The sequence below is a fragment of the Eurypyga helias genome, unplaced genomic scaffold (assembly GCF_000690775.1).
Source record: "Eurypyga helias isolate BGI_N326 unplaced genomic scaffold, ASM69077v1 scaffold26754, whole genome shotgun sequence".
Classification (NCBI taxonomy): domain Eukaryota; kingdom Metazoa; phylum Chordata; class Aves; order Eurypygiformes; family Eurypygidae; genus Eurypyga; species Eurypyga helias.
Window position 1 is genome coordinate 2,948 of NW_010247266.1, and position 19,226 is coordinate 22,173.

General features: G+C 40.0%; 1 protein-coding gene across 1 annotated transcript; it reads right to left on the bottom strand.

Annotated features, from left to right (window-relative positions):
* Positions 1 to 800: 800 nt before the first annotated feature.
* On the bottom strand, positions 801 to 18,045 carry LOC104508920 (nuclear pore complex protein Nup133-like; the record flags this gene model as incomplete). The annotated part of the gene is made up of 13 exons (XM_010150688.1): positions 801 to 977; positions 2,035 to 2,123; positions 4,594 to 4,658; positions 6,841 to 6,921; positions 8,342 to 8,460; positions 9,797 to 9,932; positions 11,142 to 11,300; positions 13,260 to 13,393; positions 14,739 to 14,981; positions 15,916 to 16,015; positions 16,470 to 16,583; positions 17,570 to 17,794; positions 17,926 to 18,045. Coding segments are annotated over 13 exons (1,722 nt in total), but the record flags the coding sequence as incomplete, so codon positions are not given.
* Between the last annotated feature and the right edge of the window lie 1,181 nt (positions 18,046 to 19,226).

Consider the following 19,226-nt stretch of genomic DNA (forward strand, 5'->3'; position numbering starts at 1 on the left):
CATCGAGCAGTGAAGAACAAGGCACCGAGTAAGGAAGATCGTGCCAGACTCCCACACTTCCCCGACTGCTTTCTAGGTTTCTGCTGAGCCCAGGTTCAAGCAGTTGCTGTGAATGGCTGCACGGTGAGCTGCTCATCTCCTTTATACATCTATTCTAGAAATCTGGATTTAGCGTAAATGAGAAGTAGATCAAATATGAAAATGTTTTTAAAAAGTTTAATCTTACAGATAGAAGCTGAAAGAACGGTGTATCTACTGGACCAGAGGACTCTGAGCGAGAACTGTGCTTTACCCCTTTATGTTGCCAACAAGCCGAGTGACCGGTTAGCCTTTCCATGCCAGCAATCTCTAACGCAAGATTGAAATTGCCTAGTTTCTACAGCAAAAAGGGTTGTGCAAAGAGAGTTCTCTCATCGAAAAAATTATGTGTTTCTTCAGTAAGCTACACCGTCACCCAGTACCGACATTTTGGTACGCTCTCTGCCCCAAAATCACAGCCCCAGAGAAGCGGGAGCAAAAGCTCCCACCTTCTGCTGTAGGTCCCACATTCCACCCGGTGTGGCTGGGTATCTCCACGTCTCAGGCAGGACTCAAAGCAATGAAGACGTAAAACAAAAGAGTAAGTTTATGAAAGGCACAGAAAACGAAAACATTTCCCCCCCCCCGAAAACACAGCACTCTCCCCAGACTAAAGGGCCAATGTCTATAAATTTAGGACCAAGCGTATTACGCTTAGTTTTTATTACAAAGTTTTAGTCCCCACCCCCCAAAAAGAGAAACAAAAAAGTACATGAAATGTAACAGTTCTTTAGAAAACGTATGTAAAAAACCCAGCCAGCATTACTCTTGTCCCTGAACGTAGAGTTCGTAGTTTGCCTTTAACACAAATTCGAAGTAGGTGCTGCATTTCAGGGTGCCCAGCTCGTTCGCTTGCAGCAGGTCCTTCACGTCCGGTAAATACTCCCTCAGCTGAACCCCTACAACACAAAACCTGTTATTGCAGCACCGACAACAGTACTCTGCATTAGTGGTTAGGATGATTTTGGAGTAAACACCTGTGCCTGCCTCACAGTTAAATTACTCTCTTGGAACTGAGAGGATCTAATCCTATTATACACGTGAAGAAATACAATAAAGCTTGAGTAGTTGGTAAAACAGAGTTTAAGAAAAAGATCCCAGCCGAAACAGCTTCTCGGTGAATTTATGATAAAACTTAAAATCCTTAAACCTAAAAGCCAGGTCTTTACAAACGAAGGAGGGAAAAAAGAAATAAAAAAAGTAGAAGACAGATCAGTCATATAAGCCGCATCATCACCTGCAGCATTTCAGTCTGGGGCGTGAGAATCTTACAAGAGGAAGCGACAGGATTGCACACACAAAACTAGAGCTGTTCTGAAGAACTTAATTGTTGTATTTTTGACATGGAGCCTTCTCTGCTCTGGGAAAGTTCATATGCAGTAATATTTAAAATGGACTTTGACACTGAGTTGCATCCCTACTCTCCCTCCCCCCAGGCTGTAATTTCCATGGCTGTAACTTCCCATGGTCAGTGTTAACTGGGGGGGGGGGATTTTTTTTCTCCCCCCTTTTGGGGAGGGAAACCAAACCAAACCCCACAACCAACCAACCAACCAACGCCCAACAAAACCAAACCAATTTAAGCTAAAATAGATTAAGCTCTTCTGGGTGACAGACAAATAGTTATAAATAACGTACGTTACAGAAGATAAGGTATTTAACTCCAGAAGACAGACTTTGCTGTCCAAAAACTGCTAAAAATCCGATGGCTGCCCTCCAGAGCAAATAATCTGAGGGTTCTAAGATTCTAGCCAAGAAATCTGCTCCTCTCTTGTCCCCTCGACAAGACAGAGATAGAATTAGCTCCATGTGATGCACTACACGAGGTAATTACAGTATGTACGTTCTTATTCCTCTTGATATTAACACCACTTCTTAAATATTGGTGTTCATCGTAAGAGCTCTGAAACAACTAAACGATTTCAAGAAGTTCAAGTATATTTAAGTACACTTTACCTTCTTTCAAGAGTTTTTGTAATATTTTCACAAATATGCTATCTTTAGATGCTTCAATTGGATCATCTTTACCATCCAAACTGGACCACCTGCAAGTCGAAGAACAATTTGGGGAAAGAATTACACGATGAAATCAGATGAAAACTAACAAGAAATAGCATGCAAAAAATTTGATAAACCAAAAGGTGATTAACACATGCTGACACGTAAGTGTTGTGGGCTTGGCTATAGCTCAACACAAAGAGGGTTTTTTCTATCTTGTGTTAATTATTTTTTATTCCAAGAGTAAAACTGCAATAAAATTCCACTACTATAACCTAGCCTTGTCAGGAGGACAACAGAAATGCTTTGTGTCTTCTAAACTGTAAAAGAAAACATTATTTATTTGATAAAATAAAAAATACCGTCCATCAAGAATTAGCTGTTCTCAGTAATTATATTTTATGATTGAGATGATGCAAGTATAGTTTTATTTTTTGATAGAATAAAGCAAGAGCAGCACTTTGCCAACGTATTTGGGGAAAAAAAAAATAGCAAAAAGAAAAAAGCAAGCACTGAGAAAATTAAGGAGGAGGGGAAAAAAAAAGGGTGAAGTCTAAGTTGCAGGTCTGTAACAGCACCCACAGACACACAGCAAATACAGCATCCCATCTGTGGTTAAATGCGATGGTGTAGGCTCCCGAATGCCAGTCTCTTCTGCCTAAGGAAATCCCAAACAGATATTTTCTAAGAGAAAGATTATTTTAAATGACAATTTTTCATCTCTGCAGAGCTTTGTGTAGCAGTTTTAAATCGACACCAACCCTGCTTCTTTTGCTGCGGTTCTAACGTTTCGGTTGTTAAAATTTCCTGTTCCATGTGTTGAACTGCCAGACAAAAAGTTCCCGTACCACCCCCTAAATCCCACATGACCCCCCCCTGGGCCAACGGGACATGCTTCCAGCAGATCTGGACCCTGCTGCCCAAAGGTATTACTGGCGAATCCTCTGTACTTCACCAAAACCATGGTTTTACCCTGGATTTCACTTAAAACTCCCAAACCTACAGGATTTCATCTTTAATTCTACTGGGAAGAATGTGAGGGAAGGCAAAGGGGATTTGAAGAACCAAATCCCTCTTAGGGACAGAGGAGGATAGCGAGGATCATACCACAACGTAAGAGCACACTCCACAAGGCTCCCTTCCACTCCAGAGCCTTACCACCATTTGTAGTGGTTAAGCTGGAAAACAAATCCCTGGAGGCAGGCACTGCAACACGCCAAGTGCTTACTTCTGTGCTCAGAGCAAAGTTAACACTCCCTCTTTTGAAGCAGCAATCAACTTCCCAGTAAGCCTTTGTGAGCCTCGCTGGACTGGAAACTCAGCTGGGACATCAAGTTTCCTAAACCCTGTTCAGTGCAAAGCAATCTCAAATTGCACCTGGTGAGCTAGTGGAGTGGGCAAAATCTTGTCCGCGTTACATGCAAATGGAATGGTTTAAATCACAAAACACTTTGGGCTAGAAGGGACCTTAAAGACCATCTAGTTCCAACCCTCCTGCCATGGGCAGGGACACCTTCCACTAGACCAGGTTGATATTATATCCAAAACTCTGTTCTCAGCCCAGGGTAGACAGGACATAAACCAGTTATTGGCCTGGTGCCACGTAGAAGTTCCAGATTCTTCTGCCTTGAAACTACAGGAAGAAAACACTTGGGAGTATTTTGAGGCCGTTTCTGCATGTTATTTTTGTCATTTGTGACACTAACTCAGAATATATTTTCTAGAGACCTATGCATCAAGGCAAATCCGAATGCTGCTTATTTCCATTTTAATCCCAATTGGCACAGTGCATTTGGAATGTATTCTCTCCTCATCTTTCTTCTCCTTGGGTCGTCTTGGAACGTGGGTAGGAGCTAGAAAAGCTGGATTCCTTTCTGATTTTCCAAAGTTAAGGGAAGCAATGCCATTTGAGTTATTTAACCTGGGAGAGAACAGCAGTACTGCTCGATGAGAAGATGCTTCTGAACAGCCTGTATTTGGTTCTGAAAGTCCATAAGAGCGGCTCTTTTAAGCAGTTTTTAAGGCTTCCATCTCTTACAGTCAAGAATGCAGCTTTAACTCAAAAAAGGTCATGAGTTTGTTGACATGGTTCAATGGTCAAAAACGAGCGAAGTGAAAGTTTGGAGGCGTGACCTCTGCACACCATGCTCTTAAAAAAGCTTCTATTTGAGATGCTTCAAAGGAAAAACACAAAGGTTTCAGCATCGGTCACGTCTTTTAGCCCAGCAGAGGGTTCAAGAACGCAAGCTGCAGGGGTGCATTTCTGACTCAGGTGCCGAGAACGCACAGCAGGCTGCCAGTGAGCTAAGCGAACAAAGCACTACTGATGGGTTTTTTTGGTGGGGTTTCACTTGACCAGTGAAAAGGCACATTCAGAACAGAGACTTTATACATTACCAACTGTACAACTGGGAAATTCAATCTTTTCAGTGAGCTAGAGGACAGTATACCAATACTTAATGCTGGAAAAGCTACGTCACAAATACTGCCAGTAACTTTTATTCATATTGGACTTACCCATCTCTTTGGAGAGCCTTGCAGAGGATTTTAAGTTTAAAGTCATTTACATCTACTTCCTCTTCCTTCAAATCATACAAGAAGAAAAGACAGGGAAGTTATTTTTTTTAAGAAAGAATTACTCTGTCACACCGATTATACCAACAAATTAAGTTTCTCAGTTACTGAACACACGCTATTTTAGCAGATGACCGGATCAGACTGGTGAAACACCAACGTCTGCTCGTTGCCATTTGAAAACATGGCTTGGACTTTCTGTATCACCACGGGACTGCTGAAAGCTCAGTACCTCAGGTTGAAAAAGGGCCTGTTTTAAAGCACGTGAACAAACACCAATCTGTAGAGCAGTGTGTTTGAGGCACGTTTTAAAATAAAATGTGCTAAGGGGTGACGGAAGTCAAGGCTTTTTTTGGCAAGGCCAAGCTAACTAGCATGCATTAGTGTCCACATCAGAATGTATGTTTTATGAATATATTAGTAAATGTCTTCAAAGTCACAAATTTCTCTTGGAAAGAGCGGCCCTTTCGTTGCACAGAAACTTTGAGATAATTGGTGTCAGAGGCCCTTTAAAAATAACATCAGAAAAAAGACTTTTTTTTTTTGTTCCACCTCTCAATGTCCCAAAGCATCACATCTGCTTTAATATTGCCCTCAAAAGAGACAAGAGAAACCACAAACTCTTCAATTTAGAGGCCAGAGAATGGGTCTCGACTTCACGCTATGCTTTTGCAAGAGAAAAGCGGGAAAAACTAGGCAACAGCTAGTTTTTAGTCTCTAGTCTAAGCCACCACCTCTACTTTGTGCTCAAGCTGTTGGACTCAAATATCTGATCAAAAAATTCACTTTGAGCCTCATGTTTTCAGAGGGACATTTATTTTATTTAGATGTAAAAACACCAATATAGGTGGCTCAGTGTTCATTAACTGTGTTGACAAAATTTAAGAGGAAAAATAATTTGAAAGAAAGAACCAAAGGAGTTCACTCAGGTTTATTTTACTGCAAAACATTACTATCAGTTGGACTATTTATTTTGTAAAAATTAAGTGGGAAGTTAGAAAATTCAGTGCCTTTTTTTTTTTCCTCCATAGAATCACAGAATGGTTTGGGTTGGAAGGGACCTTGAAGACCATCTAGTTCCAACCCCCCTGCCATGGACAGGGACACCTTCCTCTAGACCAGGTTGCTCAAAGCCTCATCCAGCCTGGCCTGAACACTTCCAGGGATGGGGCATCCACAGCTTCTCTGGGCAACTTGTTCCTGTGCCTTACCACCCTCGCCGGGAAGCACACTCAGAGTAACATGCTATTCTAAGCAGTAATACTCCTTCCTCAGTACGCATAATACAATACTAAACACAGGACCAAAACATACTAATGCTTGAGGAAACACACCCACCCCCCAGTAAAGAAATGTGACTTAAAAGAAAATTTGATAAATTAAAAGCTATTAAAACCAATTTTAACCGAATTTAGATTTTAAAAACAAGTTAAAGGGATGTACAATTATCAAATCAAAGTTACTGAGGGCCAACAAAATGGCACAATGGCGTTTACAAAGCACTACTATGGAGAGGATTTTAACTCGGAGCCCTGCCCAGACTAGCAGGAATTGGGATGATCAGAAAAGAGTTTGCATTTTTCAGTCAGTAAGGAATACTTTCCCTGATATTATACAACTTCAGCTTTTTGGCAAAGACTTGTTAACTCTGGGTTTAACGCTCCCCTGAGGTCTATTTATTCATCGTTGGTGGAAAATCACCCGACAAGACACTAGATCGTACAAAGATTCCTGAGAAAGCAGCAGCAAACCTGTGCTTGGGTGCTAGTTACTTGTTAAAGAGCTGCCACTACCCCGCCTTATCTCACCACCATCAAAAGAAACTGCCAATAGGGAAGAGGCAAGAACTAAACTACTGAAAACAAGATGTTCTTTGTCCTGTTTGGAGAAAGCCTGTGGGGAAGCAAGGCTCTAAAAAAGAAACTGTAGACTATAAATGGGAAGTGAAGATGAGGAGTGTCATTTTTCTTAAATGAGCTAAACCACATTTGGCATTAAGTCTCCAGTGACTTAAAAACAAACTGAAGAAACATATCGGGGTTATTTTAAATTACCATACACTAAGCGAATATGTGAATTAACTACAGATGCACTGCCTGGGGTTTTTTTGCTCATTAAGTATTAATAAATTATTAAATACATTTTTTTTTTAAGTGTCTAGATTAGAAATCCTTCAAACACTTTTCCTACCTCATCAATATATTCCAGCAGATCAAGTGCTTTCTTGAAGTCATTCTCGTTGGCCCTCCTGTTCTCATCACTTATGTACATCTACGATAGGAGATGAATGTAGAGCATTATTTTTAGCCTACAAACCAATGTAACTGATATCACAGACAACTCACTGTGGGAAGACCACCATGTATTTTCCACTTACATGACCTTCTCATGAAAATATGTCTTGATTCAACCGCAAGTATTTTTATAGTAAGGAATATACTTAAGGTTTTAGAGCAGCATTCCACCTACATGACAATTGTCCATGGACAAATGATATTGGATGTAAGGCTGGCAGGTTTCAAATTTAAATGCCATTTAAGGCTGTAACATTCCTGGACTATTGTTGCCAGAGCTCAGCTCCACAAATAAAGCTCTCAGAATTATTTTGGTAATTAAGCTCAAAGCGGTACTGAAGCAAATGTACTGCCTTTCACCTTTGAAAAACAGACAAGTTTGCTATCAGTATTTCACTCCTCCCCCTACAACAAAACTCATATTAGTACTTTTAAAGGAAAATTAACATCAACCTTTTCATTTACCCTCTCGGAGTTTCATTCTCGCATTGTGAGTAGCAAGCGGGAACACTGTTCGACAACCAAGTGAACTCAGAAGGAAAACTGTCGCGGGGGCAGCACTTGCCAAGGCACGAGCAGCACTGCTCCGAGAAAACAAGGAGAACGTAAACAAGCTCTCTCCCCGCTTCTGATTTTCCAGAGGATTATAAGAAAAGGAAGGAGTTGCAAAAGTGACACCAAGGCAGGACCTAATTTGTTTTACAACGGATCCTTGTGGAATCTTTTGTGCGCATCACCAGATGGTAAAAACAGGCTCCCAACAAGGCAGAAACAGTAAGGCTGCTGGTTGCTGGCTACCAGCGGAAAGGGGTGCGGAAAGGGAGTCAGCGCTGTTAGCGATCCCAGTGACTGGAGCAGATTATGGTTTTGTTTCTGCATGGGTTGGGATTCTTTCTTTGCTTGCTTTTGAAAAAGGATTAAAGAAAAGTAGAAAGACTTCAGGTGCCTCTTTGCAACAGGTGCCCAAAAGCCTCTTCCTGCTTCTAGCCCTTTTTTTCTTCCACACTGCAGCATCCTTCTCTACTGAGGTGGAATTCTTCGTTTTTTCTGCCTTCCAAGTTCTGCCCTACTGAGAATGTGACAGAAGGTAAAACGGTCTCATATCCAAAAACTGCCTTAGACCAGTAAATCAACTTCCGGCACTGATTCAATTTGCTTTTCCTCCTGGCAGTACGCTAAAGCACGGGTTCAACAACAAGAAATCTGAGCTAAACCCAGCCTTCTGAAGTTCGCTGCTGGACGAAATTAAGCAAAAGATAATCAAATTGATATGTTAGATGCTTAGCAGGTCATGTAAGGGATGAAGACAGCTGTGATCTTCTCATGTATTTTATCACACAGAGGCAGAAAACACCCCGGAACCTTACCCATGTATGAAGAAAACGCGAGATACTTACATCAATGAGCTGAGATGCAGACAGCACTGGCATATCGTTGAGGTTTAACTGTTTCTCTGCCAGTAATTGCTCAGGAAGCGTCTCCTGATGTAATAGAAAGCGTTCCTGTTCCGATATTTCTTGTAGGCATTTAAGGAGATTAATGGCTCACGTTATTAAAATGTTATAATAAATCATATGGAACAGTAATTACTGTTGAGTGGCAATATTATTCATGTCTACAAGTTTTTGTTATGAAGCATTCGATCTGGACACTTTGCTACGTTCCCGGATATGCAAAGAGCACAAGTTTTAAAAGCTGTCTCACGTGTCATACAGAAACATGTAGCAGGGTAAAGTCCAGACCAAGTTTTGAGAGTCCATTACCCTACTGAAATAAAGCTCCGGCATCCTCATTTTCCTACGTGTTTTCTATTTAAATATGAAGATTCCTCATATTAGCCGCAGTTTTCTCACAGTGGTGAGAAGAACACCTTCCAACTTCAGGACTCCATGCAATGCTTTACAATTTAAAGGACAGCCAATATATTATTATCACAAACTAAAACTACGCGAAAAGCCTACTTACTTTTCATAACTACCCCCAGCCTTTTTAAACAGGATTTCTTTTAAGAATTGTACAAAACATACAATGAAAGATGCACAGATAAGTAGAAGTAAGCTTCAGTAATAACCTTGAATAGTATTTCAAAGCTTTCCCTGGGGGCCAGCATCAGCTTCACTATTAGTGCAGAACTGCTTTTTTCACAAACTCACAGCAAACACGTGCTGCACAAACTGTACTGGGAAAAGGGATGTTTTCCAAAGTGACAGGAATGGCAGAAGAGTGGAACTGTTGCATTAGGTAATGAAGCAGAACAGGTATTCCTGCTTTTCCTATTAACATCCCCTTTCAGCTAGAGCATAATGAAACCCCGTGACTGTAACCTTTCGAGAATACAGACAAAGATGCTGAGAAAGCACTTCTTGACCACAAATGCATATGTATGCATAAACATACATTATTATCATAAAACATAGTTACAGGACTCCCTTGTACAGCCTACAAGTCTCAGGACTTGAAAACAGTGCAAAACTTGAGAGCCATTCAATAAACAGGCTTTAAGAAATTAATTCATTTCTACCTTGCATCTGAAATATAAAATGCAGCTTCATCTACTTGACTTCTCAAAGACTGTGCAGCTTGTTACTGATGCCAATATTTTTTGTTATTAGAAATATAAGTCCAAAGACACAAATTTCCCTTGCTCATAGTCTTAACTCACAGGAAAAGGTGAGTACCAAGGTTACTTACTGCCTTACGCTGTCTTCCTGCAACGAGCAAAATCATCACCCCGTTTATCCTTACCACATTGTTAGGGCCCTCAGCCCAATAAATTAACTATCTGCAAACTTAACGTGATTCTGACTCAATAACTTCATTAGTCTATGCTTTGCTCTGCTTTTCTTTCTTACCTTCTATTTTCTCCTGCAGTGTATCTTCTGAGAAGTCAGATGCCAGTGCAGCTAATTTGCTCAGGCCAAGAAGTGTTTTCTTCTTCGCAAAATATCGGGTCTCCCTATTTGCTAAAGTCTGCAATGTTCTGTGAGCCTGAAATTAATAGAGAGGTTCAAAATCAGTTTTAGAATTTAACATCCGAAGGTTAGCAGATAAGTATTTAATCTGAACTGCAGTCTCAAGGCTATTTATTGTCTGTAATACTAGAACCCTTAGTTTTACAAGTTGTACAACCCGCACATTAAAAGCCTGCATTACACTCTTCAGAAAGAGATACAGATCTCTAATTATATCAAAAAATTTTTCATTACTAATCAAGAAAAACTCTCTTATGAGCAAAGGACAAACTGCAACTTCATGTACTGTAACTCTGGGATCTTAATCAAGGCTTTGCCAAAAAACGCTCTGACAGGACAACTTTGCATACAGATTGATTTACTTGTTAATTCAGGAATTTGAAAAGCAGAATTATAGGTATAACTGCTGCAGTAACCAAGCATTCAGGCAAGAATTTATTTGGCTGTCAGACAACGGAATAGAAAATGTCTGGGCACCTACTCAGAAATAAACTGTCCAGACAGAATTACTTGTATACATCAGAATCCTTGTCCCCCCTTCACAGTGCTTTGCTATAAAAGACAAAACCTCAGTCGACACAAATGGAACATTACAAGACACTCAGGGTGGACTTTTTGTTGTTGTTTGGAGTTGTTTGTTGGTTTGTTCTTGGGGGTTTTTTTGGTTGGGTTTTTTTTTTTTTAGGGGCAGAAAGTATTATGAACCTTCAGTGTGCAGTGGGATAAATGATTCCATGCTTCGCATGCAGAATGAAAGATGCCATTTTTCTTTAGAATTAGTTTATTTGCTGAAGTGAAATACATTGATAAATACAGCTGAAGGAAGGGAAGAAATTCCTTTGCTTTAAACTGTTAGTTTTGAAACATCAATTTAAGTTTTCCCCGTGCTGAACAATCTGATAACGGTATGAACATTCACTGTAAACTCCCATTTTGAAAAAGGTGGTGATGACGTAGCCATATAAAACTTCCTTGATACAAAACATTAGTCGCCCACAAAGCAGCCCCTATTTCTATTACACGGTGCGGTGGCTTATACGATATATCAGGTGGTGCCTGGTGCTGGTGGTCCATTAATAACCCATCTCATCTCTCCCTTAAGTCACCGAGATAAGCTTCCTCTTTCAATGATGCAGAGTCAGAACTAGACAGTTTGCCCACTTGAATACGTACCTGACTCATTTAACACATGATATTTCAGGTCGGTTGTATTAAGAAACTCTACCTTTTGCAAATCCTGACTATTGATGTCATGTAACCAGCTCAGATGCTCATGAGCTTGCAAGAAATTCTCCAGCTGTCCGTGCTGAGCGATAGGCTGAGATAGCAGCTTCCCTCGCTTTCCTTTCTCTAAATACCAGCGAAACAGGAAATCTGAAAAATTCTGAAGAAGAACATGAGTAGATTTTAAAAGTTACATTTAAATATTATTTGTCCTCTAAGGCAAAATGTTTCATAAAATACAATTGGTAAGAGCCTGCTTAACAAACGAAGAAACACACACAAAACCAACACCCCACACCGTTGGTGAAAAAACTTCCGAGTTTTGACAGAAATAGTATCACAGAATGGTTTGGGTTGGAAGGGACATTAAAGACCATCTAGTTCCAACCCCCCTGCCATAGGCAGGGACACCTTCCACTAGACCAGGTTGCTCAAAAATAGTGTTTTAAGAATTCATCAGCTACAGGGCAAGAGACACTGATACACACCACAGGGTTTAACCTTCAGTGGAAGTGAAGGAAGAGCCAAATATAAATTCTCCACGTTAACAGGTATCGCATCACCCACAATTCTAGTCTTACTTTTCACCCGTTCCTTCCCCCTGTCTCAGAACTCTGCGCTTACTACTTCCTTTCATCAAGTTTGCTTCGGCTGTCACTGAAACACTCCCTCTGACCTCCAGCTGAACCTACAGCCTGATTTCTTTCAGTCACTGTTAAAAATGGTCTTTTTTTTAAAAAAGAAAACAAAACACAGTTTTATCCTCAAAAACTTCAATGTGACATAACTAGTCAGGGTTTATGTTTGAGAATTAGCTTAGATTTTTCAGAGTAATTTTAGAATAATGCTAAATTTTAATCACATTAACAAATTAAAACAAAGTTTGAAGAGGCCACCAGTCTGATACCCATCCATTAGACATGGTCTATTCAGCTCTACATGTGCTAAAGCCACTTCTTTTCACAAAGTGTTACCTTTTTTCTTTAAAGAAAAAAGCATCTGAAGAGAACAGAGAGAATTTGCCCCCTTCTTTGGCAGTAGGTGTGCGTATTTAACCCTCACTACTAAAAACATTTACTATAATTTGTCTGTTACAAATAATTTTGCTTGTTCTTAATAAACAACTCTTCCATACTCTCTTTATCAGGAAACCTGTAGACTTCAGGATTTCTCTTTCCATAGTTGTGGAAAGCTAAACAAATTGGTGTCACCAACTCTCAAATTAGGAAACTTTTGTCCCAGTCCCCCTCACTTCAAGCAGTCTCTATTGTCTTTTCCTTAAGCTTTCCATTTTTCCAGCATGCACAGTGGTTTTTATGCAAGACTTTTGACAGACACTGAAATATTGTACATTAAGTACCTGTCAGGATGAGAGTAATGATCACAGAATCATAGAATGGTTTGGGTTGGAACAGACCTTAAAGATCATCTAGTTCCAACCCCCCTGCCATGGGCAGAGACACCTTCCACTAGACCAGGTTGCTCAAAGCCTAGTCCAGCTTGGACTTGAAGACATCCAGGGATGGGGCATCCACAAATAATAATAATAATAATAACGACCACAGCAACATCCCCATCTTCCTACTCTTCTTAACTACTTTTCTATCTATACATTGAACAATCACACCCTCTCTTTTGGAAGTTACCCTTAAGTTCATATTAAGGGTTACTTCAACATAACAACAGCACACTGACTACAGCCACAAAAGGGCATTAAGAGTGAGACAAGGTGTTTGAGACACAAAAAAAATCCCTTGAAAAGCCACTGTCCACACAGCCAGCACCTGCATTTTTGCTGCTGATTTGTTACGCAGCCTCAGGGTAAAACACACCTTTGAGTTCTGCACAGTGATTCGTGGTTCCAATTTTCAACACTAAAGGGGGTAGCTGCAAATACATACACGTTAAAAAATGGGACACGCATTCCTCCCTCCCATTTGTAACTTTTGCAAGATTTCAGGTTCCAATTCTCAACACTACCCCCCTATGTAGCTGCAAATACATACACGTTAAAAAATGGGACACGCATTCCTCCCTCCCATTTGTAACTTTTGCAAGATTTCAGGCACAACAACTATTCTAAAAGTCTGTTTAAAGGAATTAGAAAATGAAGGGTTACCTGATCTGCGAACTGACTCATGTAACGTTGCAACCTGGCCTGGTTGTCTGTCTGCTCACATATCTGCACCAGGATATCGAAGTCACAGTACTTCTCCGCTAAAGCAGCTGCCATCTGGTACTGTCCCAGGGAAACTGGGTAACCGGGAAGAAAAAGAAGTCAGGTCAAACAAACTCGTCTTTGGCTGCTGGATGACTGACAGTGGAGACCAGAAAAGTGAAAACAAGTTTAAAGTCATCCTTCTACGTTCCCAAGGAAACATTCATCTTACTGCACCTGCACCCTGGGCCCATACAAGCCCATGGACCTACTGCCTGTGTCTCCCAGTACGAGAGGGAAGAAGAGACGTTTAGGACTTACACTGGCAATTTCAAATACTATTTTCTCTGAAAATTAGCAGCATCTGCTATTTGTGCTTTTGGGGGAGGGGAAAAATTAAAAAAAAAAATCGTGACTTCATATCTGTACTAATGTCCACTTAATTATGCAAAGTGACAAAGCAGCAGGCAAAGGCTTTGATAACAGGGCAAGTAAAGATAAAGTATTTTAAATACAAATCTTATTACTGAAAATCTTTCATATTGGTTCAATCAAATACATAACAGTTAGCAGAACACACAATTTTCTAAGGAAGTATTAATTTTAGATTGAACATGATGATAAAAAAAATGTATTTATAAACTAGCATAGCCCATGAATGTCAGTTAAACTGACAATGATAGCTTAAGACAATTTTCACAAGGTTTAAGAATGGTAAAAGGCAGGGATTGCTAGACTGTTCTATTTATAGCGTTCATTTTTTGCCTAAAAAACACCCCCACCTTCACACACTTATGAAAATGTATTTGGTTAGAGCTATTTCCACCTAACAAGGGGCCTTTGCTTTCAATTACTCATTGAAGACTTGACCAAAACTGACATGTTAAACAGCAGGTTTGAAGACTTGGAAAGGCACTTTTTCTAGAGAAAGTCTAACCAAACTTTCAGGCATATTTATTTATGTCAACTATCAACAATATAAACATTTAGAAATCCATTTATAGGCTATTTTCAGCCAGCTGGCACAAGATAAATTCCTGCCAGAAAAATATAACAAGTGAGCAAAAGAAAAAAATTCAAGCAGCAGCGCAGCTTATTAGAGATATGGGCAGGGGTGCAGTCCTGAATGCAGCTCTAACCTCTTGTTATATTGTAAATATCCCATTAAATCATAAAAACTGTCATTTATACTCTGAAGGCAAACACTTGGAACAAATAGAATTCATACACAGATGCCATATACTCCATCAGATTTGCATCATCTCCTCATCAAACAGAACATTTAATCCTTGGATTAAGGCATCACAGAAGGGTTAGGGTTGGAAGGGACCTTAAAGACCATCTAGTTCCAACCCCCCTGCCATGGGCAGGGACACCTTCCACTAGAGCAGGTTGCTCAAAGCCTCATCCAGCCTGGCCTTGAAAATAGACAGTACTTACGGAGAGGAGACAAGAGCTCCGATCTTTTCTGCACATACTCCATTTCCACATGGCTGTATCTCTCTTGATCAACAGGGCGGTCCACAGATTTCAGCTGAGAAACATAGCCATCTAGAAAACAGTCCAGGAGTGCCACCAACTGTTCAGCCACAATGCTACGGAGGTTACTGTCCGCCTGGGGATACACCATCTTCAAAATGATTCCGTGCTGACGTATTATTGCTGTGCGAAGGCTGCTCGATGCTTGGGAAAACAATACAGTGAACATTTAAAACAATAATCCTAGCACCACAGGAATCTATGCTGAATTATAACCAAGCCATCCCTGTGTATAATTAAAAAAAATTGATGGGGAAAAGCTAATAGAAATTTTAATTTTAAAAATTAAAGCAGTACTATCAAAAAAACCCCTAACAAAACAGATACTCCCATCTATCTTTACATATGGCCAAAATGTAGTAAACAAAAAAAGAACAGAAACAAAACTAGTCCCTGAACTATTAAGACCTACACTGACAACTATCAATACCAGCTATTTTTCAGAAGAAAAGAATCACTTGCACAATCTGTAAGCAAAGTAGAGAATACACACAAGGACAAGGCATCTTCTGTTAAACTGACTTACGTCCTTGGATGTAGTCATCAAGACATAACAAACGCACCAAAATAACTTGGCAGGAGTCCTGCTTTTCAAAACAATTTTATCTTTGAAGCGCTAAACAGGCCTGTCACAGGGAGCTCAAGCACCAACCGGAAAGTGTTTGCCTCTGCCAACGTTTGTTCTGATAGTTTTTCATGTTATTAAACCACCAAAACAAAACACATAAGTGGAGAATCATCAGTCCTTTTAAAACAGTTACAGATCACATTTCATGATTCATTTTAATGTTGTGGATCCCATAGGTCTCCCAACCAGCACGAGTGCATGCTAAAAAAAAAAAATAATTAGCTGTGTCTCCCAAACTTTGTTTTTGTAGTCTAATCTGGAATGCAAATTTTAAAGAATTATCATCCATACTGGAAAAAATAAGTGTTCATTGATTCATTCACCTTTAGCTTCTCTTGTTCTTACTGACAACTATCATTAACATTCAGATTGAAATTCTTGTGTTCTGAAAGTCAAAGTATTTTTGTTTAGGATGGATAATTAATAAGCTAGTAGTAAAAAATTTCTTACCTGTCCATGGGATATATTCAGGTTCTCTTTCTGGAAGCTCTCCTGTTTTATATAAAGATGCTCTAGATTGACGATACTGACAGGCCGCTTGTAGCACGTCCTATTTAAAGGCAAGGACATAAGTACTTAAAGTCTACCTGCATGTACCCAAACACTAAAAGATGATGCCTTTTATAATTCTGAAATATTCTTAACACTCCCCCTTCTGTCAACACCACTTCCTCAGCTGTACAGAAGCGCACAAACTGACTGGGCAAGAAACCTCAGCGCTCAAGCATAAGCTCTTCGCTCTTTGCTACGTACTCATGCTTTCACAACTTCCAACAGCACTGCAACTTCTCAAAGTCTCTTTAGCAGTGGCTCAGGAGGAAAGGGATGACCCTAATTCTGCTTGAGCCTGTATGTTCCTTCTTAATACATCTGGACATGTGAAAAGTGCGTTCACTTTTGTTCTCACATCCGTAACTCGGATGCACTGCGCTCAGTTTGCTGAGTGGTCTTCAACATTTACCTTTCCCTCCTAACTCAACATTTTAGTTAATGCAGTTCTGTACCTTAATGATGTTGTTCACATTGACAACTATCTCAATTGATTCAATAGGCACATCTTTCAGGATCTGTTCCTCTTCTTCTAGTAAGCATTCAAAGATGGAATCTATCTGGGACACCTTAAGGATAGAAAGAAGAATCGCACTAAGCACAAACATACCCATTACCAGCTGATACCTTGAAAGCCAAGTTAGGAGTTGTATACAAAAATAAACAAATATTAGTAGAAGCCACATCAATAGCCAAAAATATTAAATGGTATCAACTATGGACAATGAAACAATGGTTTCAACAATGGTATCAACAATGGATAATGAAATCACCAGCTTGTACTTCATACAAAATTTAGAATACAAGAATTGCCTTATTTCTGGACTTAAATCTGGAGAGGGGGAAAAAAAAGTCCTCTTTTTTGAAGGTAACTCCATAAACTTTCATTAAGCATACTCCTCCATACGCTTCCAAAACATTTGGTAGTAGAACCCTTTGTGAGAGAAAGCATACTGGATAACATACCTGCCTTAAAATAGCAGGCTGCTATGTCTATTTTCTTTTACATTTCTAAGAAAAAATATTTTGTGTATCGTTCTTCTCAAGAAGGAAGAAAGAAATAAAGAATGGGTGCTTGGCTGGAATGCGGCATAAAGTGACAACTAGCATAGGTTCACTAATGTTGGAGGGGACAAAAAATTATGAGAGACTCAACTGATACAATTCCATGCAGCACAGCTCAAAGCAGCTCTCCTATCTGGAAAGCTTCATACTCCTCAGTTCACCTCTTAAGAATGGTAATTCAGCATGTGTTTTCTGATGTGCCAGAGAGTTTCACCTGTCTTTTTCATTACTCAGCCACGTAAGTTAGTTGGAAATCGTAACAACTTTACCTCTGCTACATGAAGGTTGTCAGAATGCACGTTTCAGCTGCAGACATAGAAAACTACGTACAGTAAAGTCAGGAAAACAGTACCACAGCATCCCTATTCGAAGGGAAGTTGTGTAAAGCTGGATTGATTTTTGAAAGGGAAAAGCTTCAAAGCACACACCAAAGCACTGCAGGGTGTACCACATGCGATCCTGTACGACTCAGAAATAACAGGTTTCTCACCTCTTGGAAGAACACATCCGCAGGGGTAAGACTTGGTGGAATGTCACACTCCCGTTTGTTTAATGCGATCAGTATAGCAGCATTCACTAGATCAGGCAGCCTGGAGTGGTGATTCTTGAGAATGATAGCTGCTGCTAGTTTCTCTGCGTGCTCACAGAGCAACAGTCGAGTTGCCATCGGTATCCCTCGCGCTGGAAAACTGCCCAGACGTTCAAATACACCAACCTTTTATTAAAAAAAACCAAAAACAAAACAAAGCAGCCCATGCACTTTAAACTGTGTCGTAGAATAATTACCGTAACACAAAACAATACTCTACTGTGTGTGACAATACCCAAAGGACAGTAGAATCTTACCTGATGAAGAAACTCTATGAAAAAGGAATGTGCTTTTGTCTTATCCTCTAGCTGATGAAGCAGAATGACAGACGTGTTGCTGAAACCAGCTGCTTCTAAAGAGAGAAAAACAGTCTTAGATCACAGCACCTGATATCTTTATTTCTTTGATAACTATTTTTTTTTGCCTCTGAGCTACACCTATTTCTATAAATTTCTATAGTGTTACCACACTGGTACTTTTTAAAATATCTCCACACACTTATGTATCATTTCCCATGCTATTTTAACGTGGTTTTTGAACTCTATCATAGCTGAAGTACAGCCTTTAGAAGAAATCAAGTATCTTTAGATCTTCTCTTCTGAAGCACTCAATTCATTACGCTGCTAAAACAGCAGCTCACCAGCTGATTCAAGTTTTAATAAGATTCAGATGCAAATGTTTATCTTCACGGTGCACTAACTAGTGCTGAATTTATTATTTCCTAGGCCACAGCTACTACAAAACAAAGTGTCCACAGGCATTCAGACCTGACTGACTCTGCGTTGCCTGCACGTTAAGCGGTTGCCCAGCACTTTTCTTCCTCAAACGAGCTTGCCCCTAACCGCCAGCTAACACTTCCGCCCGCACAACCAGGTCCTTAAAGGAGTCAGTAAAGATGATGGAAGCTTCCCCATGAGTATCCTCAGATGTATCTCACCTCAGCGTTCTCCAGATCCCAAGTAAATTTTCCTATTTCAGAATTTTTGCATATTCCAAGCATGCTTTATACCAAAAGACTACCAAGATAGAACAACTCAGAAGAACTATCACTATGAGCAAAATTAGCAAGACTATTTCCAGTGAAGCTACCAATTTTCACTTCTTGCTTTAGCCAGGAATAAATGCAGATAAGCTGCTGAATTAAAAATAAAGTTGATTCAGAAAATACTAAGGATCTGATGCCTGACAAATTCTAACCGTCTGCCACGCAGAAACAACAACAGGAAGCATCATCCATCTGTGACTATTCACTACATGAGCTTTCAAACTAAGTCTCTGCTCAGGAACTGCTGCCAGGGGGTCCTGCGGACAGTTTCAAATGAATACTGTTTGTAAGAGACAAGGAGGTATGAACAAAGAAGTTTCTTGCTGAAAGCGTGTCTACTTTAATCCTTTACGTACAACAAATACTCCAAAATAAGTTTCTCTAGTCCTCTTGTAGTCAAACACCAGTGCCCCAGAGGGATACGAGCTCACTCTACCCAGGATCCAAGCCTACCAGAAACTGTGCAGCCATGCTGACAACAGGCTAAGCATGATGTCGTGGTTTAACTCCGGC